The 27,958-nt window shown below is 43.4% G+C and overlaps 1 protein-coding gene across 10 annotated transcripts in view; it reads left to right on the top strand.

Annotated features, from left to right (window-relative positions):
* The window catches only part of KTN1 (kinectin 1), a 111,819-nt gene that overhangs the window by 60,621 nt on the left and 23,240 nt on the right, over positions 1-27,958 (top strand). For 5 of the 10 annotated variants that reach the window (XM_073350031.2, XM_073350033.2, XM_073350027.2 and 2 more), the window contains exons 9-30: positions 1,214-1,346; positions 2,725-2,812; positions 3,164-3,330; positions 4,044-4,112; positions 5,613-5,650; positions 6,252-6,342; positions 8,219-8,287; positions 8,973-9,010; positions 9,154-9,244; positions 11,923-11,991; positions 14,419-14,453; positions 14,615-14,705; positions 15,607-15,675; positions 18,307-18,344; positions 19,127-19,217; positions 19,370-19,438; positions 23,347-23,384; positions 24,040-24,130; positions 24,226-24,303; positions 25,933-25,970; positions 27,383-27,473; positions 27,580-27,648. In XM_073350031.2, coding sequence (XP_073206132.1) covers positions 1,214-1,346; positions 2,725-2,812; positions 3,164-3,330; positions 4,044-4,112; positions 5,613-5,650; positions 6,252-6,342; positions 8,219-8,287; positions 8,973-9,010; positions 9,154-9,244; positions 11,923-11,991; positions 14,419-14,453; positions 14,615-14,705; positions 15,607-15,675; positions 18,307-18,344; positions 19,127-19,217; positions 19,370-19,438; positions 23,347-23,384; positions 24,040-24,130; positions 24,226-24,303; positions 25,933-25,970; positions 27,383-27,473; positions 27,580-27,648 — 1,651 coding nt within the window. The remainder of the gene's footprint in view (positions 1-1,213; positions 1,347-2,724; positions 2,813-3,163; positions 3,331-4,043; positions 4,113-5,612; positions 5,651-6,251; positions 6,343-8,218; positions 8,288-8,972; positions 9,011-9,153; positions 9,245-11,922; positions 11,992-14,418; positions 14,454-14,614; positions 14,706-15,606; positions 15,676-18,306; positions 18,345-19,126; positions 19,218-19,369; positions 19,439-23,346; positions 23,385-24,039; positions 24,131-24,225; positions 24,304-25,932; positions 25,971-27,382; positions 27,474-27,579; positions 27,649-27,958) is intronic. The other 5 variants (XM_073350036.2, XM_073350030.2, XM_073350037.2 and 2 more) reach the window with 2 other exon arrangements.

Raw genomic sequence — 27,958 nt, 5'->3', positions numbered from 1 at the left:
GGCTCCTACCTTGTGCCGGGCTCAGCTGCTAGTCTCGGCTGGGCTGGGGAGGATGGAACCTGCTCTTTCCCTGCAAAGAGTGGCTGGGGCTGGGTCAGACCCTCCCCCAGCTGCAGGAAACTCTGCACTGCCCCTCCCCCCCTCCCCACCACTTCCTGCTCCCATCCCTTCTCAGCCTCTGGGAGAGGGGTCAGTGTATGGGGAGCTGCTCCCCTGTCCACACAACTCCAGTGCATCTGGACCCCCTCCCCTGCACCCAGACACCCCTCCACTGAGCCCCTCTGCACTCGAACTTCCACCCCAGTGAGCTCCACCCCTCCCCCCTGTACCTGGAGCACTAAACAAGACCCCTGCACCCAGGTCCTCACTCCACTGAGCCCCAACCAGCTACATCCAGACCCCCACCCCACCAAGCCCCACTCCCCCAGCATCCTCAGGAGTAATGTTCTGGCACTCAATGAGTAAAGCAGATAGACCAAGATCTTCAAGTGATTATTGGCTTTGGATCCCTCAGTTCGAGACCCTTATTTTTCAGTGGGTGGGTGCTTGGTACTTTCTGAAGAGCAGACCTCTTAAAGTTGCTCAAGTTAAAGACCCTCCAATGGAAGGAAGCATAGAAGTGTTAACTGTCAGTATGTCTGACACTGATTATATAGCCCTTGGCCATGAGGCCCCAGCAGAAATATTGACCTTGTAATCTTGGGAGCTGAAATATTTTAAGATTTTAAGTCATTTTAACAAAAATATTAAACATCTGCATAAAAGATGCATCGAATGGGTAGCAATAAGATGTTTATCTGTTGGTGGTTTTAGGAGAACAGGGATAAGCAAAGTCATTCAAGGTTTCATAAATTGAGACTCATATTGCTTCTAAACCAATGAAGAGGGTTATTTGTGCTGCTGTAGCACCCTGAGATCCCAATGAGGATAGAATCAGGGCTCTGTTGTGTTAGGTGGTGCCCAGACACCCAGCTGCAGTTGACATGGTTTGAGTCGGGAACATTATTGCTTTCTATGTGTAATTTTGTACATATTCTGAAATGCTAAATAGTTCTGTTACTCTACGAGAGTAAATTGGTATTAAATGCTTCTTCTAGAAGTACACTTTTGACTTGATATTTGAATGTCTACTGATATTTCATTGACTTGATCCTTGTGAATTGTAATCGCTTAAGATTACGTTATGAAAAACCAGTCATTCTTATTTCTTCAGGCAGTCTAGTGAACTGAACAAATTGCGTCAGGATTGTGCTAGACTTGTGAATGAACTGACGGAGAAGAACAATAAATTGCAACAGGAGGAACTCCAAAAGAAAAATGCAGATCAAACAATTGGCCAGCTAAAGGTGACTTCTGTTTTCTTTATTCCTCTGCAATTATGCTGTGCCCTTAACAGAGCCTACAATACTTTCAGTGGGGAAATCTGCCTTCTGATATTTCAGGATATATGAGAAATTTGAAAGGAAATCTTGCTAAAATACCTATTGCCTGTAGACCTACACATTTACTCTTTCGATGTCTGATAAAAATGGAAAATTGCAATTGGTGGAAAATAGTAGGCCGGCATTTGATGCTTCCTTTCTAGGTGAACTTTGAATATTTTGCACTTTTTAGTCATTATGAACTCTTGTATTTAGTAAAAACTACTTCAACAGAAAAATGTTGTCTTTTAAAAGAAACTTGCAAACTTAATCTCTGAGCCTATTTGAACAGTCAAAAAATTGTGAATGGAATAGTATCCTGCATTGTCCCAATAGGCATTTCAAATGATGTAAGTGTCCCTTTGTTCTGGAGTAACTTATTCAAATACATATTTAAACAAAACGCTATATTTGTTAAAAGAGTAAGCTAGTTTTACTGGCCTGGGATGTGCCTCTTCCCCCATTCCCTCTCTTTGATAGAACAGAGATGCTTCTCTTCTTGCTATGTGGACATATAATAATTAAAAAAAAAAAAAAATCTGTCAAAAGGAAATTCAGAATTTCCGAGTGCTGGTAGCTCGTTACTAAAAGAAAATCAATTTGCAGTGAAAGAACCACTGAATCGCTGCCGCTGGAGAGGTGACGTCTACAACTGAACCAAATTTTGGATAGCAAATGCAGATTTACATAAGATCTGGCAACTTTGGATTCAGGCGCTCCTTCCTGAACTTGATGATGACGTTTTCCCCTGTTAGTTGTAGAAACTTGTCTGCTAAAGAGCTGTGGTTTAGTTCATTTGGAATTCAGTTCAGAGGTTGGACTACGAAGATGTTGAAATAGACGGGATTGGTCCAGGGTGAGGCTTACTGAGTGCTGGATGTCTCCGCTGTGGCCTTGCTGTATGTGAAAGGGAGGGACGTATGCTGCTTTATATTGGATAGAGGTTTAGGAACGTCACTATGGGATGGTCTACAGTAGAAACGTACATTGGTGTAGCTGTGCCTCTCCGGCACCTGAAAAATCTGCACACCTGAGATGTAGCTATGCCAGCCTAACCCCTGGTGTAGACAGCCCGAGGTTGATGGAAGAATTCTAGCTACCACCTCTTAAGGAGGTGGATTAACTACAGCAAAGGGAGAACCCCTCCTGGTGCTGTAGTGGGGTCTACACTGAAGCCCTGCAGCAGCTTTTTAAGTGTAGACCTGGTCTAGAAAGTAGAGATGCACTTGGTTAAATAGGTCAGTATGGTACTTGGAAGGTGACCCTTTTCCCCTCTCTCCCAACTCCCACTTTCAACTGTAAGGTCCAACAGCAGGAAGCGGAGAGGCGATTGGAGGAAATCCAGGCCTATTTCAGGAAAAGGATAGCAGAACACGAAGCAGCACAACAAGGTAGGAACATGTGCAGTTTCCTGTTACGACCAAAGATGGCTGCGTCGCCCCTTTCCTGCGTGCGAAAAGGATATGCGTGGACTATTGGGCAAATAACCTTGAGCTACAGAAAGGTTAAAGGAAATGGTGTATTCAATTCATCGGTGTATTCAATACCTCCTCCAGCTGACATCCCGGGAACATAAATACCACCTTGAAATGCACTGCGGCATGGGTTGTTTTAAGTGTGAAGGGTTAAGTGTGAAACGACTGTGCTTGCTTAAATAAAAACGGTCTCTTACTCGGTTTTCCCAATATGTTACAAACGTTCAAATATTTTCTTTAATTAAAACCTTGATGTTTCTGCTGCAGATGTGCAGAATAAGCTTGTGGCCAAAGACAGTGAAATCCAGAGCCTGCACAGCAAACTTACAGATACGATCGTGTCTAAGCAACAGCTGGAGCAAAGGATGTTGCAGTTAATGGAGGCTGAACAAAAGAGGGTCACTGCGGAGGATTCTGTGCAATTGCAGGTGCAGGTACTGCATTAATAGCTGAAGGTCTTTCTCTATGCAGCAGAGCTTGAATGATATTACTGTGTGTTTGTTTTAACAAAGCATTACAACTGAATGCAAAAATGAATACGCTTCGTTCCGATGATCAGCTGGCATCCTGTAAGACGTGCTAATGCTGCTGCATTGGTTTCAAGCAAGCTGGCTTATGCTGTATGGGGTATCTGGAGTGGAAGGGAAGGGAATGTTCTCTTGTGGCACGGATTGTGTTGCATTCATTGTTAGTCTTGACTTTTTTTAATTACAATTATCTTATTGGTGATAAAGTGTCATCCAAACAATGTGGTTAACACAAGAACGGCTGTACTGGGTCAGACCAAAGGTCCATCTAGCCCAGTATCCTGTCTTCGGACAGTGGCCAATGCGAGGTGCCCCAGAGGGAATGAACAGAACAGGCAAACAAGTGATCCATCCCCTGTCGCCCATTCCCAGCTTCTGGCAAACAGAGGCGAGGGACACCATCCCTGTCCATCCTGGCTAATAGCCATTGATGAACCTGTCCTCCATGAACTTATTTAGTCCTTTTTTGAACCCTGTGTTAGTCTTGGCCTTCACAACATTGTTCAAGTGTAAATGCCTAGCATGCAGCTTTAAAACAGTGCTGTTAATAAGACCTAAAAAATACAAATACTCTCGCACACTTAAATTTGCTTTTCTTTTTTGTGTCCTCTCTCCATAAGGAGCTGATGGAGCAGAAGGAGGCTTTGAAAGTGCAGCTTCAGCAGTTTCATTCACAAATGGCAGGCCAGGTACAGCAGGTTCTAAGACTAGACCGTTTTGTCTTGCAGTCTTAACTGGTAAATGGTCTTTCAAAAGCTCATGACAACCATTGTGTTATTTTAATCTGGATATGGCATGTTGAATGTAGAAAGTGGCCATCGCTCCTTGGGCAACAGAGCATGAAATATACCACACATTTTATAGTTCACATAGAAAGAGTGTCTACAACCTTAAGTTGCGTGGAATAATTTCTTAAATCCAGTGACTATTTCTGTGGCGACAATAGATGGCTTGCGATAACTTTCACAAGTTTTCATGTTTTAAACATTCTGGTTCCACTTGATTTGCTTTGACAACTTATTTCTTTGTACAGTGTCATTAAATACTGTACATCAGATTTCAGTGCCTCATTAGAGGCTCCAGTCACATCCAGATACTTCCTGGCTTCTGGGTTGCAGACAGTGAGAAGTTGACTCTCTACGCAGCCAATCGTAGAAATCAGCTGGCTTAGAAAAGCCCACTTTAACTTTGCCTGCTTAATGCAGGCACAAATGGAACAAGTACAGAGATTCAGAGCTCCCTGCCTGCCTACAGCTGAGTATTGAATTTTTTAGTTGTGCATGGACACATTTGCTATCCCTTCATAGAGTCTAAGGCCAGAAGGGACTACAGTGAGCATCTGGCCTGACCACCTGGATAATACAGGCCATAGGGGTTCCCTGAAATAATTTCTCTTTGAACTTGAACCTGTCTTTTGGGAAAAACATCCATTCTTGATTTAAAAATGGCCAGTGATGGAGAATCCACCACCATCCTTGGCAGGTTGTTCCAATGGTTAATTGCCTTCACTGTCAAAAATTTGTTCCTTTGTATCCTGTATGAATTTGTCCAGCTTCCAGCCAAACTAGACCCCCACATGTGGCCTGAACAAACTGAAGACCACATTCATAATCTGGCACTTGCCTTTTGATCCCTTCAGGAGTGAGGGCAGTGGTGGGGAGAGGACAGGTTGGGCTAGTTATTTTGAGGGCGGGGGGGAGTTTTGGATGTCTGCCTATTCCTAAGTGGGGACTCGCGTAAATGACTGAGATGGCTTGTGCTGGGAGATTACCAGAGAGCGGTCGGCTCACATTCGTTGTAGTCTCCCTAGTGCTGTTTTCTGCCATCTAGTTTGAGTGGGGAAACCGGTGTTGAGGGTGGGTGATAGTTTTTCTCTGTACACCAGGATTTTGGGGGGAAACTGGAGGAGAAGAATCTACGGCATTGAGGCACAAAACTGTAAGAGAACTCCCACAATTAAAGGTCCATATCGTCCATTATGGTAATGGTTCCTTGGCTCTTGGACCAGTGTGGGCAAGGACTTTGAAGTGATACAAACTCGTACTAATGTTCTTTGGCCAGGAAACATTGGGTATTGGCCTGTGCCAGTTTCAAACATCTGTAAACAAGCAAATGTTATTTCTGGCTCAGCTTAGAAAAGGACATTTTCGTTTTTGCTTTACATTCAGCTATTTTTCCCCCCTCTGTAGACATCTGCTTCAGTCCTGGCAGAAGAACTACAGAAAGTGTAAGCATCCCTTCTCCTATATGTTTATCAAGAAGTTGCTTGCTTTATTGCCTGCTCAAGATACAGAAACTTTTAACTCATGCTCGGCACATATGGGAGAAATTTGTGAAGGAAACGCTGTCACTTAAGTATTTTACTTTGCATTGTGTGTGATCCTCTTGGAAGCTGTGAAACTTCTTCCTACGGATTTCCCCTCCCCACCCCAGACTTGGAGTACATTGTGTGTGGCTGTGTTCACTGTGTGGGAGTGAGAGCTGCCCCTCTTGCTGATGTCTGAGTGTATGGATCAGTGGCATGTGCAGGGCCATGAGAATGTTAGGACAGTCTCCAAAGCAGAGCTCCAGGGCACTTGTCTCATTGAGGGGGAGGGGGTCATGATGCACCAGGCTTTGTGCATGTCTTGTAAACTCTTGGCAAGCATAGAGGATTTAAAACAAAAAAGAAAAACTCTTTATGTCCAAAACACTCTGCCAAGAGGATTAATTATAGCAGACTTGATTTTGGGCCTGCATATTATTCTTCTAAATGTAGCCGAATACTATACATGCATTTCTGTCTAAAAGGTCTTGTTGCAAATTACTTGCATCTCTTATTTGTACAGGATTGCAGAAAAGGACAAACAGATAAAACAGGTGGAGGACTCATTAGTCAATGAACATGCCAATCTAACCGGCAAGGAGGAGGAGCTCAAGGTATAGGAAATGCCCATTAGAAGGAAACTGAATGACTAAAGAGCAAGCTCATTACAGAAGCTGTGATTGTGAACTGAAACCCACAAGCCAGCATCTTGCATCCCCCCATTGCCTTCATTGTGGCTCCTGTGGTCATAGGGGTCTGCTTGAATAGGTCTTTTGGTGGGCTGGGGCCTGGGTTTGTTGTAGGTATAACTTTTGGGTGGGCTAGAGTTTGCTGCCCTTCTCCTTATGCCTATAAAATAACTCCCATAGAAAAGCACATGGAGACCCAGAATTCAGTCATTGAGGATTTTCAGCAAGGATTGCACAGGGTCAACCTCCCCACAATCAAGTCCAAAAAGAACAAAAGGAATGAACTTAATACCAACTTTATAAAATCTTATGATAAAGAAACAATAAAAAATAACCAACTTAATTTCTGCAACATGACATGACTACTTTATAACCCACATACATTATCTTCACAGTTCTACCTAAACATAAATAAAGAAAACAAATGTAAACAGGTCTGTCCCCGCAGAAGCACAGTGAGAAGAAACTCAGGGTTTCCAGAAGCTCAGGTTGAGTTCTCCTGAGTCTTGGTTAGTCTTTGTATGGATTTTGGTGATCAGTCTGCTGAGTCAAAAGCATTGGAACGTCGTCCCTCCACTTGGTTGTAGAAATCTCCAACTGGAATGAATGCAGACTCTTCCTCCTCCTCTGCTGAAATCACGGTTAGCTAGTCAGCTAGCTAATTAACCAGCCAACCATTCAGTTTAAATATATAGATTTAAAAAAAATCCACCAAAAAACCCCTGCTGCAAAATGCTTCAGGCTTAGGGAAAACAGCCTGCTTTCCGCTCCTGTGGCCCAGCTTCTCCCAACCCACCCACAGGGCACGTGGTCTTTTGCAAAGCACCTACCCTGACTACTTGTTCTCATGGAGTCTTGAGTCCAGCAACAGGGAACCTGTTGGAGCAGACCCAAAACTGCCACACCCAAGTCCAGGAACTTCTGGATGTGGAGTGCTAATTATGCGTCTCTCTAGCAACAGTGACCCAGACCCCGCTCATTCCTATCCCCTGCTGACAGATCTCTTGAAGAGCTGTCTCCCTATTAGGCACATGGATTACACAGGCAGATGAACTTCAAGGAAGTAGGGTTGCCAGGTGTCCGGTTTTCAACCGGAACGTCTAGTCGAAAAGGGAACTTGGCAGTGTCTGGTCACTGGTGCGGGAGAGAGATGGGAAGGGGCAGCCTGGCCCTGAAGTGGTTGCTCCTGCAGCAGCATGCATGCACCAGCTTTGAGGAGCAAAGTTTGCAGGGCTGCAGCGGAGGACAGAGTGTGGGGCCCATGGCGAATAGGGTGCGGGCTCCCAGCGGGCAGGGAATGTTGCCCAGGAGGGAAGAAACGCGTGTTGTCCTGCCAGCCGGCACTTTCCCCGGCCACGCGCTCAGGCAGCTCCAGGGTGGGGAGGGAAGGGGACTGCTGGGCAGGCAGCCCAGAGGGATGCCTCTGTGTAGGAGGGCTGTCCCCTAGCTCGCCAGCAGGGCTGCCTGGCTACTCCCGTGCAGCCCCAGTGCTCTTCTGACCTGCACTACCAGATGGCCTGCTGGAGCTGCGGTTTGCAAGTTCCTTGGGGCTGCTCATGCTGGAGTTGAGGGGGGAGAGCAGTGAGCAATGGGGGGAGGAAGGGGAGAGGAGTGAGTGAGAAGCGGGGCCTGGGGGGAAGAGGTGGGGCCAGGGGTGTCCAGTTTTCAGACATTAGAAAGTTGGCCGCCTTACAAGGAAGTCTGAGGTTATCTTGGTGTTAGGCTCTTAGCAAAAGGTTCTGTGAAATATTTGCTCTGAAGAATATGGAATGACTTTAAATGAATTAATCTTTCTCTGTAGGTTGTACAGAATATGAATTTATCCCTAAAAGCGGAGGTGCAAAAGTTACAGGCTCTGACAAATGAGCAGGTAAAAGAACCATGTTTACTTAACTCATTGTGTGCCAGATTCTGCCCCCCACACACCTGAGTGGCACTGTGCTTTGCAAATAACCCCATTGGTTTCAGTGAAATTACTCTTGGAGCAGGGTAAAACTATGAAGGCTACAGATCTGGGCTAATTAGTGATGAATTTCAAGAAACCAAACATCTTAAAAAAGAGTCTGCTTATTGAATGCTCCGGTTACTGGAGTAAATAGCTTTAATTTGTTTAAATTTTCAAACAGATTTCTTCAGGACACTGTGCCCATGGTTGTGAACAGAAACCATGATTGCATGTGCAGTCTTGACCGCTATCTAAAATAATCATATCTGCACAGTGCTTCCCATGCACAGGTCTACACATCTGGCCCTTTGCCTTTCAGCCCTATGGCTAGGTACTTAAAATACTTGACAGTGCTTTATTTCATCATCGTGGGTGCTGAATATCTGAGAGCACCAATGTGGAGGGCTAGTTGTTGAATGTATAATGTGGAAGATGTGAGCTTGCAGTCTTTAAAAATGAGTAAAGATAACATTCCTTCACTTACATTGGAGACTAATATAGTGAAAAGCAGCAAAACTGACTTGTTTTAGCTTGAATATTGGGGAATGTGGGGTTGATTGAGTCTTGTGATGTAATATGTTAAGACTATGCTAATCCTCTTTATATCTAGGCTGTTGCTGCACATGAACTGGAGAGGATGCAGAAAAGGTAGATTAAATCATATAAATCCAACCAGCATTTGGTAAACAATTTTTTGTAGCTCTTTGTTTATATCTTTTTTTAATTGAATGGATGCTTTTTGTAAGAGTGGAAAAGGGAAGCATTTTTAACTGTGTAATTTACTGTCTCAGTATTCATATTAAAGATGACAAAATAAGAACACTGGAAGAGCAACTACACGGACAGCTTGCCCAGGTTTCAAACACAAGGGAAGAATTTCAGGTACTGTACTCTGTGTTAAGCTTGTTTGTAATATTTTGTAGATTTCTGAAAGATTCTGTAACAGTGCAAACAACTGCACTGATTTGCAGAGTGGGGCTGTGTATTTTCAGCTGTTAAGACTGTAAACAGGAATATGTAATATTGCTGGCATCCTTTGAGGATGTCGTCGTAGCAGCAAACTATGCAACTAAGTACATCCATGTTAAAATCCATGTAAATGTACTAACTGCAGCTGTGAAGACTAATGTCTCTAAATAGTTAATGAAATCTCTGAAAGGACAAGATGTTCAGTAGTAACCGTGACAGGTTTTTCTGCATTTCATATTTGAAATGTGTCCTGCCAGATGCTGGTGTGTACATGGTTTGGATTATCATGTTGCTCGTGATCTGATTACAACTTTTTTCTTAAAATCTAAATAAATGTAAAAATATCTGATTTTGCTTTTAACTTAAAACTTCTCATCAGTACTATGGCGGCAAGCTATCGATTAACATTTGAATTCCTTTGTGCGGAGCTATGTTTGTTTCTGAATTTTGTGCACACAAGAGTGAACAGTGTTAAACCCCAAACATCTTCACTTCTGGATTTAAACCCTTATAAAGCAAGGCCTGCTTCCCATGAAGGGCTTTAATGCCTTCTTCCTAAAGATAGTTCCTTCAGCACAAGGGGGATAGCCCCTTTACTTCTCTTCCCAAACAACATTAACTCTGCTTTGAGCTGACACACAACCTCCTAGGGTAACCCATAAAGCATGGGTAGTCAATAGGCAGACTGTGGGTCAAATCTAGACTGCCAGATGCTTTTGAACGAACCCCAAAATCTTCTTATCATTATTTTGTTTTCTTTGGAGTCTGGACCTTGACTGTACCTTGACCAAGAAATTTGGACCTTGACAAAAAATAGACTACCCTGCCATAAAAGATGTAACTGTGTTGGGAGTTCTCTCTTTGCATCAGAGGAAAGACAAAACGGGATGAGTATCCTAGTCCAAAATGGATTGATTCTCAGTCATACCTAGTTGTGCAAATAACTGATCTTTTAGCTCACTGAGAATTCTGGAAAAAAATGTTTCAGGTCAACCTGAGAGAGAACTTTTAAATTTTTTTAGCAAACTCTGAAAAGTCAAAGAAAAATTTATTTGGGGTCCAACAGTGTTTCATTTAGATTATAAGTGCTCAAACATTTTTAACAGTCCTTTTGAATCCAATTGAAATGTTTCGACTTCTTTAGTTTTTTTCAACACAATTTGGCAAAACAGACACAAATTTTGTGAAATGTTTCGGTGTTGCCAAACCTGCATTTTTCACTGGAAAAACTTTTGGCCAAAAAATTTCACCCAGCTCTAACCACAATCCTTTTTCTCCCTTTTTGTTCTCCTTTCACATCTAAACTTGCCCTGCAAAGCTTTGGGGTAGGAACCATGTGTTTAGAGAAAGTGCCTAGCAGACTTTTAAGGAGTCTGAAAATCACTGGTAAAAGTGATGGAAGCTGGGGTCTAAAAATACATGCTGATGGAGCTAAATGTAGATTTTAAAAAGACTGCATGGTGAAATAACTGCATTTCCTGCCTTTTTCCAGCACATGTGGGGATAATCAGCAAGTTGTGGACAAATAGCTGTGGAATGAACTAAAAGTGCCTAGAAACTAATAAGGGTTTTATCTAAGCTAATGGGACTTTAAAGGTGAGCAGTAAGGGTCCAGCTACGGTGTTGATGCTTTAGTACAGAAGATAAAAATGTATTGATCCCATAGATCCTAAATTTATTATCTCCAGTCTGTAAAGAAACATTTTTACTGTTCTGCTCTTCATAGTGTCATATGGACGTTTGCATCCCAAGTAGGTGAAAAAAAACTAAGTAGGTGCCAGTGCCCAAGAGAGGGGAAGTGTCTATGTGGTCATCTGTGTAAATGGTGGGGAGAAAAATGTCTTCATTTAGGAGCCAGTGTTGTTTCAGAAATAGCAATCTAGGCTAGATCTGCACTCTCTTTTGAGGTCTTGATTTACCAGTTAAGATGGGCTTCTGTTTCTGCCATGCTCCAGAGAGAAGTTGCTTTGTCGCCTCGAGAGTGATTATCAAAGGCAGAGGAGGGACCCACAGTATGATTACTTGCCTTCTCATAGGCATCTAATCCAACAGCTGGAGCTGGAGAGTGCGGAAGACTGCACACACATCTGTTTTTGCTGTTATAAACATTTTAGGGTAGCTTGCGAGCATCTGGGAGGTGATATTGGAACCTTTGCTTTATAAAAGGCTCATTTTGTAAAAGCCAGTCATCAGCAATAAGTTGACATGGTGCTAATAAGTGGTTTTCTGTAGAAGGATAGACTAGATTTCACTGTCGTATGCTAGGTGATAGCTACAACTCCCAGCACTGTTACATCTTTTATGGCAGGGGTAGTCAATTATTTTTTGTGTGATCCCAGGCCTGGGGATGAGGACTATTTGTCTTGGCTATCTGGGGACAAAAGTCTTCATGTTCTGAGGAAGAAAGAAAGAGGGAAAAGCAACTTTTAGTCTCGTTTCTATGCTACTGTATTTATGTTAAAAACAAACAAAATAACAAACAAAAAACACCCTGCAGCTTCTCTACTTATGATTCGTTATATGGCAAATGTTACAAAACAAAGCAATTTGGGTGCACAGTTCTGAACTGATGGCTTGCTATCTCCTTCCAGATGCTTAAGGATCAAAACAAAGCTTTGGAATTGGAAGTTCAAAACCTGCAGGCTCTCTTGTCCGAGCAGGTACAATCAATATTTACTGATGTCTTATTAAATAGCCAGTGTTGTTGTTTTTGTTTTAAAGAGTTCGACTTCTGACCAGGGTCCCAGGGTGAGCTGGCTGAAAACTCAGCTGCTCTGCCCATTGCTTTTAGAGCTCTAGTTTCAGTACTGCAAAATGGAAAGTCCTTTGTGGCCCTAACCTGATGGCTGAGCAGTAGCTTTCAGTCAAGCTGCTGGATATAAAGAATCCACTAGAGATCCTCAGGAGGCCCATAGGGTATCAGGAAGCCAATATTGAGTCAACAGCCTGGGAACAGATTGCCAAATCGGTTAACAAGCCAATCTGATTGGTTAAATTTGACTTGGTGAGGCATGCTACACCCTCCCTCACTATGATGTGTCAAGACAGGGGGCATCACGCTTTCCTTTTGTCTGTATGTCACCTGTCCCAGCAGCCAACATGGCCATTGGAGATCAGAGACATCTAGGCTCAAAATCCCTGAGGGTTGTTCTTCATTTAGATTTTGGTGCTTACTGGTCTGTGTTCTCTTGTTATAGGCTTCTCCTTCCCCAGGGGTCCTGATGACCTCTGACAGTTCATTATAATTATAGCTCAGTCAGATGGAGCTTGTTGCAGCAGAGCGTATGGAAGGTCGTGGTGTTAAGGTGAAACAGCACTGCTAAATGAGACAGCATCCTGCTAGTGGAACGAGTCCCACTTCATCATTTGGATGAGGCTCGTTCTCTAGCTTGAGCTGATCAGTGAGAGACGGATGCCCCAAGGAGGGAGGTGGTATGGGGCACTTTAAAGGGACAGGTCTTGGCAGTGACATGGAGGCAATAAACTGGTCATTCCATTAGGCAAGCCCTTGCTTTGCTGATGGGGAGGGGGGATTGCTCTGTCTCCTTTTGTCCTGGGTCACTTCACATGGATGTGATGTAAGGCTGAGTGGAGGTGGATTCTTGCAGGCAATGGTATGACTCTTCTTGTTTGCTCCACGTGGCAGGTTGTTACATAAGAGCCGTGGCCATTTGACCCAATGTTTTAATGTATTCACTCCACAAAGGGAGTGGGAGGTGCAAGACACCTTGCTATCAACGTTTAGCTCTGTGTGTACATTGTAGAGGCTCCTGCTTTAGGTCCTCTAACTCTTTTACTGTTTTTGATGCTCTTGGTTTCACCGCAGATGTAAATAGCGCAGGTAATTCTGCATTCGTGCAGGTTGTCTGCTAATGCTGTTCCCTCACTCAGAGTATTGGGCTGGTCTCTACTCCAGACTGACCCTTGTACCACGTTGTCACTCACCTTCCAGTTTCCAGACTGAATTGCCCGCTTGTTTTCCCTTTAAAGGGAGCGGTAGCCATTCGTCTGTGAGCTGCCTCTTGTTCTGCGCCAGCGGCCTTTCCTCTGTGGCAGGGGCTTGTGACAGGACGCGGGCCAAAAGTACCATATTTCTTCAGCCAACCAAAATTCTAGGCTTCACAGCAAGCAACATAAAGTCAAAATTTGAACTTAAAAAGTATCGACCTCTTTGTATTTTTCAGTCTAACTTGATGAACCTTTTTCTGAGACGCTTTTTCCTTGTGTAAAGGCCCACTGACTTATCATCATGGCCAGTACTACTGTTTGTTCTCAGTCTTATTCCTGATCTCTTACCTGGAGCACTCCCCCACGTAGTTTGTTCCTCACCTACCAGACAAGCTGGTCGTGGCTGCCTGTGAAAAGCAAAAGACATGGCTTTACCCTTTCACCACAGGTCTTGCTGCCTCAGCTTTGATATCTGCTTGGCTGCAGTTATAGCCACCAGTCAGCAGCTCCTACCCCTGGAACGGCTCCATTGTTCTAAGGTGTGACAGTTAGAGATTCCCAACTGGCACCTTGGAGCCTGAAGAATCACTGCAGGATTTCCTCCAGCTGTTGGCTTGAGCTCCTCCTCCCTTGTGGGTGGCATTAAAAACGCTGCTGCCAGCATGCACTGCTGTTGGCCCTTGCATAGATGTAAAAGCCAGAGTCTGGTGCGTGGTGCCCCAGCTAAGTACATGGTTTTGGAAAATGTAGAAACTCTAATCTTGGTTACACTTGTAGGTGTTCAGGTTGGTGGGCTGGAAGTTCTGAGCCAGACGCTGCAGGGTGCTGGGCACCTTCAAAACTCATCGACGTCTGAGTTACGGGGCGGTTGGCACCTCATGATATCAAGCCTGGTGTCCAGAGCTCCTTGCTGTTTGTGAACTAATATGAAGAGTATAAAAGTTAGCCTGGCCCAGCACCCCTGTCCTACCGGGTTCAAATCCAAGAGCAGTCTTGGGGGCACACATTATGAAAACTCTACCTCTTGGACTAGTTTAATCCAAAAACTCAGTGTCTAGACAAGCTGATGCTAACCAGTCCTTTCTGTTACTAAGTCTTAAACCAGTGACAATCGCTGACCAGCTTTTCATACTTTATAGGCTAATAAAGAGCTGTTGGAGCAAATGGAAAGGAGGTAAGGGATTTTCGGCGCCCATCAAGGAAGCTAAAATACCTACTTGTTCCTATGGCAGTAAGGTTACTGTTTTTTTTTTTTTTTCCCCCTGAAAATTTATTGTAGGGCCAACTTATTTCTTCATGAAGAATATGTTGTAACATCTTTGTTTAATCTCTCAGTATTACCGAAAAGGATGAAAAGATAAAGACGGTTGAAGAACTGCTGGAAGCTGGGCTCATACAAGTGGCTAATAGGGAGGAGGAATTGAAGGTAAAAATCTCTTGCAATATTATCATGGGTGGGAAATAGACTGGGGTTTCTCATGTTATATGTAACTTTGAGCTGTGGATCCGCATGTCAAGGTTCCAGAACATTTCCTTTGAATAGGAAAAGTGACCTCTTTGAGGCCAAAGTGTTCACTTCCTGCTGCTGATGTTTTCGTGCACATGTTAGAACAGTCTGTTCTTATTCTAGAGGAATTTGGTAATGTCCTAGTTGGTCAGGAATAAAACAGTGCGATCCCATATGTGTATGTCCAGAGTGATTAGTGACAAGCTTACATCTAGAAAAAGTTATTTAAACTCTTGGGATTATTACTGTGGCTTCTGTAATTTTTCTAGTCTAATGGTAGGATGGCCCCCCTCCTGTAATTCTGTTCAAGCCCTTTAATGCTACTTGCTGGGAAGGAGAAGAGGAGTGACTATTGCTGGTATTTGGATGGTGCTCAGATACAATGGTGGTTGCCACCATAAACTACAAATGTACATATTGTGGGTAGGCAGTTTTTAAGGGGTCAGAAAGGTTGACAGGTATTTGAAGGGAGTGTAAATTCCAAGACAGGGGAGGCTTGTTTCACAGTGGTAAAAATAAGAAAAGGAAACTTTTTAGGCTAAAATAATAAGAAAAAATTACTGGCTTCGCTTGACATGTAAAACTAAACTAGATAAAACATTCTATACTGGCAGGGCGTAGGGAGATTAGATCTAGGTGGGTCTTTTCTATCTTTAATTTCTGTCCTGTTTCAGTTGGAATCAGTTTAATTGAGAGAGATAAAAACTTGAAGGAGAATATTGCTTTTATGAGGTATCCTCCAAGGAGCAGTGAACAAATTTGTTTTTGATCTTTCTTAAAACTGCATTTTTCACTTTTCCTGTGTATTTCTCTTTAAAAGGCACTGCGAGCAGAAAATTCATCCTTGAAAAAAGAAGTTCAGAATCTGCAAATTCAGCAATCAGAGCAGGTAATACTTTAAATCCTAAATTATATTATGTGCAAACTACATTAAAAGTACACTATTAAGATTTAAAAGTCAAGCACTCAGAAGTTAGGAAATGCCATAACTGAGATTGCCTATGTTACTTTAATTTGGCACCTGTGTGTATGTATTATGAAGAAGAGCTCTGTGTAGCTCAAAAGCTCATTTCTTTTATCAACAGAAGTTGGCCCAATAAGTAGGGCCCTACCAAATTCATGGTCCATTTTGGTCAATTTCATGGTCCTAGAATTTAAAAAAATCATCAGTTTCATGATTTCAGCTCTTTAAATCTGAAATTTCATGGTGGTATTGTAATTCTAGGGGTCCTGACCCAAAAAGGAGTTGGTCGCAAAACAAGTGGGGGGTGAGGGGGGATCGCAAGGTCATTGTAAGTGGGGTTGTGGTACTGCTACCCTTACTTCTGGGCTGCTGGCAGCGGTGCTACCTTCAGAGCTGGGCAGCTGGAGAGCAGCAGCTGCTGGCTGGGATCCCAGCTCTGAAGGCAGAACCACCAGCAGCAGCAGTGCGGAAGTAAGGATGGCACGGTATGGTGTTGCCACCCTTACTTCTGCGCTGTTGCCTGCAGAGCTGGGCCCTCAGTCAGCAGCTGCCACTCCCCAGCCTCCCAGCTCTGAAAGGCAGCCGCGCAGAAGTAAGGGTGGCATGGTATGGTGTTGCCACCTTTACTTCTGCCCTGTGGCTGGCGGGGCGCTGCCTTCAGAGCTGGGTGCCTGGCCAACAACTGCCGCTTCCCAGCCACCCAGCTCTGAAGGCAGCACAGAAGTAAGGGCGGCAATACTGTCAAACTCCCCCTTCCCACTGCAAGTAACCTTGTGGCCCCCCGTGCAACTCCCTTTTGGGGTTTCCCTTTTGAGAAACACTGGTTTTCCACCCGTGAAATCTGTATTGTACAAGGTAAACACACACAAAAGACCAGATTGCACGGTCTGTGATGCGTTTTTCATGGCCGTGATTTTGGTAGGGCCCTACCAATAAGAGATTACCTTACCCCCCTTGCGCCTCTATGCATTGAGACAATCTTTAGTTACATAATTTTGTACAATTTTTTGGTACCCACATGGGTTATCAGCAGGGTTGGAACCATTAGATCCAGATATTCACTGACTGCAGAGGCATGGTGGAATCTTGGGTTCCATTCCAGCTTCTGGAAAGGAGCAGGCACTAGTGGTATAAATTCTTTCATCTGTTCCCCAAAGTGGGACTCTCTTTTCCCACTTCTTGCGCCTCATTCTGGCCCCATTCTTCTTAGCTCGCCAGTCCCAGTCTCCACGCTTACACCCACACCCTCCCCCTATGTTCAAAATATTAAAGTTGCAAAGCCAAACCTTCAAATTGGGAAATGCCAGAAGTAAGGTTGCCTAGGAAACCTGAATGTAGCCCTCTGGTACGTATGAATTATGGTGGGTAATTATATGATCACAACTTTGATGTTCTTCTAATTTTGGGGGGCATGAGTGTATGTGTACATTATAAAATGCTCTTGTTTTATTCTTTGGGCAGTTGCAAGAGTCTGCTCACCTGCTGGGACCAGGTTTCAGCCAAACAGTGCTGTTTTCATGAAAGCGCTTTTAATACTGACAAAAGTCTCACGGGGAGCCTTTATAAATTTATACTTATTGATTTTGACTCTTACAAATGTACAGTGTCTATCCCTAGTCTCCACTTGCTTTACTGGCTGCTAAAATGCAATCTGTACAAAAGAATAACAAATCCAGCAGCAAATCCCAACCCCTTTAAACCAGTCAGTTGGCAAAGGAATTTATCTGCCTCTTGCTTTCCCCAATATCTCAGCCCCCATCTATCTCAGTCCTCCCCAAAGCTCAAGGAAATACAGATCATCATGATGATCTGGTGATATCAAATAAGTCTGTTAGGCACTGTGTGTCAATGATTGTATGTATATGTATGTGTATATATATATGTGTGTGTAGGTATATAAAATATATATATATATTTTTACTATAGGTACTAATAAACCTACCCACTTAATTAGCAAGGCATGACTTGCACTTGTACACAGAGTTATTCATTGCACTGGGAATGCTGTCTGTGACCTGCAAAATGGATTGGTGACTGTAAGGGCCTGAGCAAGCCAACCAGAGGTTTTAGTCCACTGTCTTTTTGGTCTGTGTTTGGACAGTGCCTGCCTAGCCCAACTGGGTGCTGGTCCATGCCTAGGCTACCTACACACTATGGTAATTCCAGTGCCTTCGTGGTATGCCTTGACCATTGTTAAAGAAGCAGTGACTGGGCTTTATCTCACAAGACATTGCCAGTTAATACCTCATCTTGAACCTTTCCTTTTTGGGGAAGGTTATTCTGGAGCGTGCTGCAATAACTTGGTGAGTTTTTTGATGATGGTGGACACTAGTCCACTAGGGACCACCATAGAAGCCATCAAACTACCATCCTATGATAAAAACTTAGGGCGACTACAAACCCAGTCCAAATTCAGACCAGCATTTTAGAGCTTGCGAAGCTTTGTGTCCCATTACTGATCCCTGCTCTCTCCAGGCCTTTTCCCTCCCACTCCCACCACCAGTTAGTTACTTTGAACTCTTTATTCTCTCTAAACTAAATATTTGTTTTGCTCAGATTTCTTTCGAGTCAGCGGTGGAAGAACTTCAGAAAGTGTAAGTAGCATTATGAACCTGTTCTACCTCTTCCCTAAACCTCATCCCTCTTTTCCAACTCCTCTTCACTATGTTCAGGGGTATGTTGCCTCCCCTGAACATCCCATTTTAATCAGGTGCACAAAGTTTGCATGGCTGTGTGAACTCTGAGCAACACATCAAGTTAAACTAATGCTTCCGTAAATCCAGTAATAGATATACACTAAATAGTGTAGGGGGACAGGAGTTGATTGAAGTAGGACTCACACTAGTTTAGCTAGCCCAGGCCTTAGGGTTCTAGGCCTGTCCTTGGTCACTAGGTGCTGGACCATGAGATTATTGGCAGGTTCTCCTTTAATGTGTGTGAAAGGAGTGGATTTGTATTTCTTACTTTTAAAAGTTAAGAAAAACAAAAATACAGAGGTAAATATTTTGCTGAAGCATGTTTGCCAGAACATGAAATCTGAAGGTAGGCAGGTGGCGTACTAGGACTACTGCTACTGATTAAAAACAAAACTAGGGACCTACCAACGGTAAACAGAGCTAATTATTGCAAAAGCAAGCTTGTACCACATTGCCCTATCCCCCTCCTTCCGCTCCTCTGGTGTATGTATGATACCCACTTATGTGGTTCTGAACTGGGATTGTAAGCTCCTTGGGCAGAGACTGTCTGTTACTGATGTACAGCACCTAGCACAGAGGGGCATGTCTGGGGCTCTTAGGGGCTACTGTGATGTTAATAATAATGATCACTTACACTAGTTCAACTAGCTTGTGATGTCTCCTCTCTCTTCTGTGCTAAGAATCCGTGAGAAGGATGGAAAGATAAAATCGGTGGAAGAACTGCTGGAGGCTGAAGTCCTCAAAGTTGCAAACAAGGAGAAAATGGTTCAGGTACCTATCAGTCGTGCTGTTGCCTTTCTGTGTCTGTGCTATTTACTACCATTTATTTGTTCTTGCCTTGCATTTGCTAGTAATAAACTTGTAGAATCCATTTTGTGGTGCTGTCTCCATTGTCCAATCCTGTCTGTTTTGTCATTGGAAAGGCTTTCACACAGGAAATAGAGGCTCTGAAAGAAGAAGTAGGAAATACCCAGCTTGAGATGGAAAAACAGGTAAAATTCCTTAGAGCTGGAAGTATGAGGCAGCCTTGCAATGGATTCTTTGCTTACTAGCATATCTGTTCTAGTACATCCGCTGTTTTACCGGGGCCTGTCACTGGATGAGGCCTGGTTTTATAGGCTGAAGTTTGTTGTAGGCAAGGCCTTCATTTCTGGTTATTGTGTTTCACATTTCCTGGGAATTTCAGGGTTTGTTACAAAATACTTTTTAAAAAACGTGTGAAAATCAGTGCAAAAATTAACTTCAGTTTTCTGGCTAAATATTGGGGTTAATACCGAGGGACAGGAAAAAACTCCAATGAATAGAGAAAAGTAAGAGTACTTCTGACCCGACTCACCACTCCAGCAGGAGAGATGGTGGCCCAGGTTACCAAGCTGCCATTTCTCCTGCCGAAGGGGGCCCAGAAGATGTGGGGGTGGAGAAGGTGGCATCTCTCCACTCTGTCTCCTTTTATCCCTTCTGTTTCTGGGCCTGCTCAGGAAGGAGAGATGGTGGATCAGTTACCTGAACTCTCCAGGTTACCAAGCCCCAATCTCTCCTTCTGGAGCAGGGAAACGGGTCTCTGGGATTCCCCTCAGGTCCACCCAGGTTACCTGAGACGACACCTTTCCTTCACGAGCAGGGAGTCAGGTCTAGGGAGTTTTGGCACTTTATTTAGGATTTGAGCACTGATGTACATGTATGCACACGTGTATGTATCTTACACAGCCTTACTTTAACAGACAGTCTCGCATTGACACTTAGACTAACTTATTTTTAGTATAAACACGTCTACCTAATGTAGTGTATTGGATTTTCCTAACATCATCAGTCTCTTCATGTTCCTTAGTGGTCCAAAATTCAGATGAAAATCAGTAAAAAAAAAAAAAAAAAATAGCTTTTTGTAAAACCTGGGAATTTTTTTTGGTAAAAATCTCTACAAACCAAAATGAAGGCCTTGGTTATAGGGTACAAAACTATAAAGATACAGTCTAACAGATGACATCTTCAGCGACCCCATAACAGGTACTCAGAGTCCTGTGCTCGCTAGTGAGAGACTTGGCGAGAACTCCTATAGCTCAAAGCTCTGCGCAGTTAGTTCCAGCAGTTAAGCACCTTAGTTTAGTAGAGCGCTGGCACCCTATAGTGCCTTCAGTGTTCTCTTCCCTTTGACTACAAACGGTGAAGGAGCTTCCTCTTACTGTCCGGCGTCAGCTGCTCTCCCAGCTCAAAGCTACTGGGTCAAAATGGTTCTTGCTCAAGTTTTCCTCCTGTCAAATCCTATCCATCCCCTCTAAAGCCAGAGGGTCTGTGCTCTTGGCATTTCTGTTCTTTAGGTAAACATGCCAGCCATTCTCTTTCCTTAGCCAGTAGTTGAAAACAAGTCTTTGCAGAATGAGTTTTCACTCCATCTACCAGGAGCGAAGAGGTAAAAACATGTCAGATGTCCTAGTTTATCTAGTGTCCCAAACAATGGGACTACTGTCCCTTTTTAGGATACCGTTGTCCAGGCAGTCTTCTCCATCTTGCTGTCAGGATGTTGCTTGATATTTTGCCTGTACTTTATTTTTCTTGGTTTCACCGTTGTTCCCAGTTACACCTCGATGCACTACCCATACTGTTCTCTCTTGTCGGTGCTCATCCCTTTCAAATATTTAGAGCAGTGGTTCTCAAACGTTTGTATTGGTGACCCCTTTCACACAGCAAGCCTCTGAGTGCAACCCCCCCTTATAAATTAAAAACCTATATTGATAAATGCAAAGTAATACACATTGGAAAGCATAATCCCAACTATACATATAAAATGATGGGGTCTAAATTAGCTGTTACCACTCAAGAAAGAGATCTTGGAGTCATTGTGGATAGTATTCTGAAAACATCCACTCAATGTGCAGTGGCAGTCAAAAAAGCTAACAGAATTCTGGGAATAATTAAAGAAAGGGATAGAAAATAGGACAGAAAATATCATGTTGACTCTATATAAATCCATGGTGTGCCCACATCTTGAATACTGTGTGCAGATGTGGTTGCTCCATCTCAAAAGAGATATATTGGAATTGGAAAAGGTTCAGAAAAGGGCAATAAAAATTATTAGGGGTCTGGAACGGCTTCCGTATGAGGAGAGATTAATCAGACTCGGACTTTTCAGCTTGGAAAAGAGACGGCTAAGGGGAGATCTGATTGAGGTCTATAAAATCATGACTAGTGTAGAGAAAGTAGATAAGGAAGTGGTGTTTACTACTTCCCATAACACAAGAAGTAGGGGTCACCAAATGAAATTAATAGGCAGCAGATTTAAAACAAATAAGAGGAAGTGTCAACCTGTGGAACTCCTTGCCAGAGGATGTTGTGAAGGCCAAGACCATAACAGGGTTAAAAAAAGAACTAGATAAATTCATGGAGGATAGGTCCATCAATGGAGGATAAGTCCATCAATTAGCCAGGCTGGGCAGGAATGGTGTCCCTAGCCTCTGTTTGCCAGAAGCTGGGAATGAGCGACAGGGGATGGATCACTTGATGATCACCTGTTCTGTTCATTCCCTCTGGGGCACCTGGCACTGGCCACTGTTGGAAGACAGGATACTGGGCTAGATGGACATTTGGTCTAACCCAGTAGGGCCATTCTTTTGTTCTTATTTTTTTTAAGTTACACTATTATAAATGCTGGTGGCGAAGCAGTCATTGGTGGTGGAGGCTGACAGCTCATGACCCCCATGTAATAACCTGAGGGGTCACGACCCCATTTGAGAACCCCTGATTTAGAGGGTGTTCGTCAAAGTTATACATGATTTTTCTGTCTAATCTTTTCTCCTAAAGCATTCCCTCCTGGTCTTGATTGCTCTGTTTTTTTCCCTTAATTCTCTGGTAGCGTGCCCAGAATTGAACACAATGTGCAACTGCAGTCTCATGAGTGCTATATAGGACACCCCCTCCTTGAAGTGCTGCTCCGGGAGGTGAGAGCTGTGCTCATGCAGTGCATTGTGGGAGACTTTGTGAAACCACCAGTGCACTGTGGAGTGTTAGCAGAACACTAGTCGAACCCTTTTGGCTAGTCAGTCTACACTGGCACCAAAATGTCTGAGGACCCAACGCTGCCTGGCGCTGATGCGTAGTCTGCTCTAAACATTAACTAGTTCCCCTGTAAACGATTTGATGCGCCTGCGGGTATGGGCATGAGGTGTTTTTATAGTGGAACAAACATTACTTCGCATGATGCATTTCTCTGCTGTAGACAAGGCCTTGAAAATAATTCAGGTTCTAATGCAGCACTGGAGGAGGGTACTACCTACTGGAGTGAGTTAATGGGCTTTGAGCTATTGTGATTCCTGCCAGGTCTCTTGCTAGGAGTGTGGCCCGTCGACTGGTAGTCTACTGTTTGATCTAGAATTCAAACAAAAAAATATTCCAGGTAACCTTTCATCCACCCACAAGAATTAAACACTCTATTTGGCATCTTCCTTTGAACAGAGACTTTAAGGGGCACTGGCAATCTGGAAATCCTATTTAAAAATCTCTTGTGTTCAGATCTAAATTAATAAAAGAGGGTCATCTGTTTTGAACTTCACTCAGGGTGGGTAGTGAAACAAAACAGATGTCTTTAGGGTCAGTTTACACCTCTGGTTCTCATACACTGGCCCAGTGCTGGAGTGCTTCTATTTCTGACACCGCAGGGGATGTGCTAAATCATTATGAAAAGTGTGTAAATGATGGTCAGTTTTGTAACTCTTCCCTACAGACCTGCCTTCTAGACTTAAACTACAAGGCAGTGGCCCTTTTAACAATCTCTAATGACCTTGTTTTCGCATTCTTCCTCCCTAAACTAATTTTAGTAGTTGTCTGTTTACTTACCTTTATATACTGGACTTTGGTGTGGATAGCCCAACCTTATAGGAGTGATTTAAGTACCGAATGTTGTTTTTAGGTATCGATCACTTCACAAGTCAAGGACCTTCAGAACCTGTAAGTACTGTTGCTAACAGAAGCATCTAATCTGTTCTATGGCACCCGTCTTCAAATTTTGTTTTCAGAACATTTCAACTTCTCTGATGTCCATTCTGTGTGAAATGAGCAAGTGGTATTAGTGGACAAGCATCCTTGTTACGAATGCTGTTGCCATAGCTGGGCTATTTGCCAAGATCGCTGAGCAGATTTGTCAGGTGTTCAGTGGGCATAGAGACCCAACTACTTGACAGATGCTACATCCAAGTCAGAGTTGAGAAATGCTGGCAGGGCAATGTGGGACGTTTACACTGGTATCCTTTCTGTACGTATGTAGAAAAATATGACTTAAATCTCCATAACTATCAATTCTGCCCCTTTCATGTAGCGAGGGGAAATATCTTGAGACAAGGGGAAATGTGTATGGAATCCCTACAATGTATATCGTTGCAGAATTTCGGTCCACTTTGATTTAATGAGCGGTAGCATTGATCAAGTGCACCTTTCAAGCTCTCTGCAAAAGCAAAGTGAAATGCAAGTGTTCGTACTCCTCTTTAGCTGGCATAAACTGCAGTGGAGCCTTTGATCGTGCAGCCTGCTCTTGTTTGTTATGCACTCGCTGCTAAGTTCGGTTTTTTTTCCAAATGGATAAAACACTTCTTTGTGCATGGTACAGGTTGAAGGGGAAAGAAGAACAGATGAAAACTATGGAGGCTTTATTGGAAGAGAAGGAGAGAGATATTGCTAAGAAAGGAGAATGGTTGCAGGTAAACTTTTTCTTTTATTGTCCAGCAAAGTGTTTGATGCAATAACTATGAATACAGAATTTACACAGACACTTAACATCTTTTTCTATCCAAAGAGTCAACAAGATACAATTACCCACTTAACCAGTAAAGTTCAGGAACTTGAGCAACAGAACTTGGAACAGCTAGAGCAGGTATGGATTCCAGAACAGAATGGTCTGGCAACGTGTTTGGGTTTTTGTAAAGGCATGGGCCATCCCAGTGTGCCCCTGGTAAGCCATTGTGGGTGCACCCTGCCTTAACTTCCCCTGATTGGGGCAGTAACAGAGTGACTTTTGCAGGGCAAGGAGGAGCCAACACACATTAACAAAATAGCATTTCTCTTTTTAATAAGGTTACAGGACTGGAGCAAGTACAGTAAACAGTTCATAGGGTCCTCCCCTCACCTGGGTCAGAGCTCCCAACTTAAAGTCTACAGAACAAAGCCTCTGGTTAAGTTAGTCTCCTAGGGCCTCAGGAAAACCACCATCACCTGCTGCAGCCTTCATGGCTTCTAGTTCTAATACACTTCCCTCTCTCTAGTTCAGCTTCCTATTCCTGTTTAAATTACCAGCCCATGAGTGGGGCAGATCCTCCTTGTTTACACCCTAGTCTGACCCTTAAAGGGGTAGTACACTCCTTCACACTTGCTTTTTGTTTCTACCTATGGCCCATTTGAAAGGGCAGGCCCTGGTTTAACTTAATAATTTTAAACCTATTTAGGACTTGTATACACTTGAAAGTTAACTTGTATTAAGGTAGAGTGTGAATTTAAAGTGCAATATCTATTCTGGAATAATTCCATATGTAAACAAGGCCTTGGTTAAACCAGTGCAAAAGGCTGTGTGGACATGCTTATTTCGGTTTGCAATGGCTTGTCATGGTTTAGCCTGAGTTCATTAAGACAAGGCTAAAGTTGCAAAAATTGAGGTGGTTTCTTACCAATAGTGGCGGTAGCAGTGATCTGAAGCCTTTGAAGTTTGTGAACTTTATCACATTTATCTGCTTTTTGGCACCTTGAGGCTGAATTGAAGTGGTGTGCACTTCTTAGAGCTCTGTGTGCAGACCACATGGTAATTGTAGCTAATGCAGACTGCCTGTCTTTCAGTGTCTCAGACTGACGTGAGCGTGACATGTATGCTCTGTCTTGTGTCTATCTCCCGGGTGCACGTAAAGCCCTGGCCTGGAATTTCTGAGTGCCTCTCCCCTTTGATTTATCACAGAAGTTGTGATGGGCTGGGATTTTGCTCTTTGGTCCCTGCATGGGGCACCAAAGGGCTGGCATGCAGCATGATCTCAGGGTAGGTTGGTGCTGCATGAATTAACTCTGCAGTGCTGAAAGCTGGCTCATTTTTATGAGGGCAAGAAGTGGTGTCAAACACACATTCTCTGTCTTAAGTCAGTCCTGAAGCCAGGGAGTAATTTATCCCACTGGTGGGTGGAGGTGGTAGAGGCTGGTTGAGTTTGATCTGTGCCAGTTAGCGTCAGTTTTGTGGTGATGTGGGGTTTTTTGTTTTTGTTTTTATTTTTTGGTTTAAAATTTGGTGTTATACTGTTTTGGAGCAATATAAATGTTTAAACTCAATTGACATAAAAACCTTTAGTCTTTCCTAGAAAAGTGACACTTCATTTTCTGTTCCCTTTATGAAGCACTTTGAGATCTACTGATGAAAAGTGCTATATAAGAGCTAGGTATCATTATTCTGACTGATGTAAATGTTCACTGTTAAACTGAAGGTGTTTACTGTGCTGTCAGTATGGGTCTGAATGTTTCTATTTGATAGGTATCTGCTGTGTCACAAGTCCAGGATCTGGAGAGCTTGTAAGTATGCCGAGCAGCTTCTCAAGTGTCCTTTTCTGCGCTTTCTGGTCTCTGTGCTGTGATTTATCTTAAATTGAAATATGTGGGACTTCATTGTGGGAATTTTTATGTGCTTTGCTGTAATAAGCTTTAGTGCTGATGGAAGTGCGCCGGCCTGACTAAATACTAGTGCGCATACACAGAGCAAAAGAAGAGGTCATAGAGGCTTCTTTCATCTAACTAGAATCTTAACACATGCCTAGTAGTTCTTATGTGTTCAGCACTCTCGGTATTCTGTTCTCTCCCCACCTACTTTGACATAAAGCATACGTTTGACGAAGTGGCCAGGGTCTATACAGCATCGAAGGGTACGTCTACACAGTCCATGTCCTCGAGCCTTCAAGTGCAGATTGACAGGCTTGGGCTTGCGCTGCCGTGCTAAAAATAGCTGCGTACGCGGCACTTTTAAATTGGACTTTGGGTTCTGAGATCCGCTTGCTACCACGGGATGTGTAGAAGTACCCACTCAGGCAGCAACCAGCTAAACAGCAAGAGTACAGATGGCTAATTTACCTCCACAAGACTCCTGAAGCACTCTACCACTTGATCTGTAAAGAAACGTTGTTCCATTTTCCATTGTTGTTTTGGTTTCATGCTAACAGTTAGCATGAAAATAGATAATGGACACCTGTATTTGGTGTTTCATAAGAGAGTTGCTTTAAACGCCTTTAGATTCAGATAGCTTACTGTGCTTCTCAGAGAGACCATTCATAGATTATAAAGCCAGAAGGGACCACTGTGAATATCTAGTCTGCCCGCCTATAACGCAGGCCCATATTGACAGTGATGAAGAATCCACCACAACGCTTGGTAATGTCCCACGCCCAATAAAAGAGAGATGGAATCGCCTTCTCCAATCTTGAAACGTTGTCCCTGGCCATGTGCCTCAGGTGACACTCTAGCTATGTCCGGGCCAAACCTGGGATTCCAGGTTGAAATCACAGAAGCCAGGTTTAATTTTCTAGGGAGCGAGCTGGAGGGGGATTTGTAACCTTTCCCCTATTTCTGGTTTGAATGTTATGTAGGTTGATAGTGACTAAATGAATTTGCTGTTTAGTGACCTGTGAAATGACTCAGTGGCTTCAGGCCAGTTCTTAGTCGGCAGGTGTTTGCAGTATCAGAGCTAGTACTATTTTTGGCTTTCTTGGCATAGAGGTCATAGATTGCTTGTATGTGGAGACTACTTCGTGCTGTGGTGGTCCCTGCAGATTGACCTTGCTTGGCAGCACTCTGTCATGCATATGCTGTAAATGTACAGGCTTAATTTCTTGACTGTTGTGAAGCCAGCCCACTCTAGAGCATCAAACTCTTATCCAGAGTGATACTTATTTTTTAGTCAAAGCACTTTTTGATTTCCTGAATGAATGTCGCAGATTGAAAGAGAAGGAAGAACAGGTGAAGAAGATGGAGGCTGTTTTAGAAGAAAGGGGGAGAGAAATTACAAACAAAGGAAACCAGTTACAGGTGAGAAGTTAATAGGGAATAAGCACCCTATGCACTAGTGTCCTGGGTGGTAAAGAGGAGTGCATGGGCGTGAAGATAATGTCATAGCTTCTCTTTATTTGTACAGGAGGCACAAGAAGAAAATGAATTGTTTAAATTGCAAATCCAAGAATTGAAGCAAGAGACCTGTAAGCAGGTACGGCTCCCACTTTGACTTTGATAACTGACATTGATGGGGTACATTGCTGAGAGTATGCACAGCAGGCTAATCCCCATTCTTTATCAGCTGCACCAATCCTGGAACAATTTAAAGAGATGTTAGGGGAATTTTTAACTGTTTTCCACTTGCTGGATATCTGGTCCCTCTGTCCCTATTCTCCCTCTTATTTTGTGGGTCTGCATCCATGCTGCAGTCTTGATTACCCCACCACATTGCTCCCCTGCTTCGCATTCCCTACCCTTCAGGCCACGTGTCGCAGTCACCAACCTTCTGGCCAAAAAAGACT

This window comes from Lepidochelys kempii, chromosome 6 (genome assembly GCF_965140285.1).
Source record: "Lepidochelys kempii isolate rLepKem1 chromosome 6, rLepKem1.hap1, whole genome shotgun sequence".
Lineage (NCBI taxonomy): Eukaryota > Metazoa > Chordata > Testudines > Cheloniidae > Lepidochelys > Lepidochelys kempii.
Note: the sequence above shows the minus strand (reverse complement) of the source record. Positions and strands in the feature narration are given on the sequence as shown.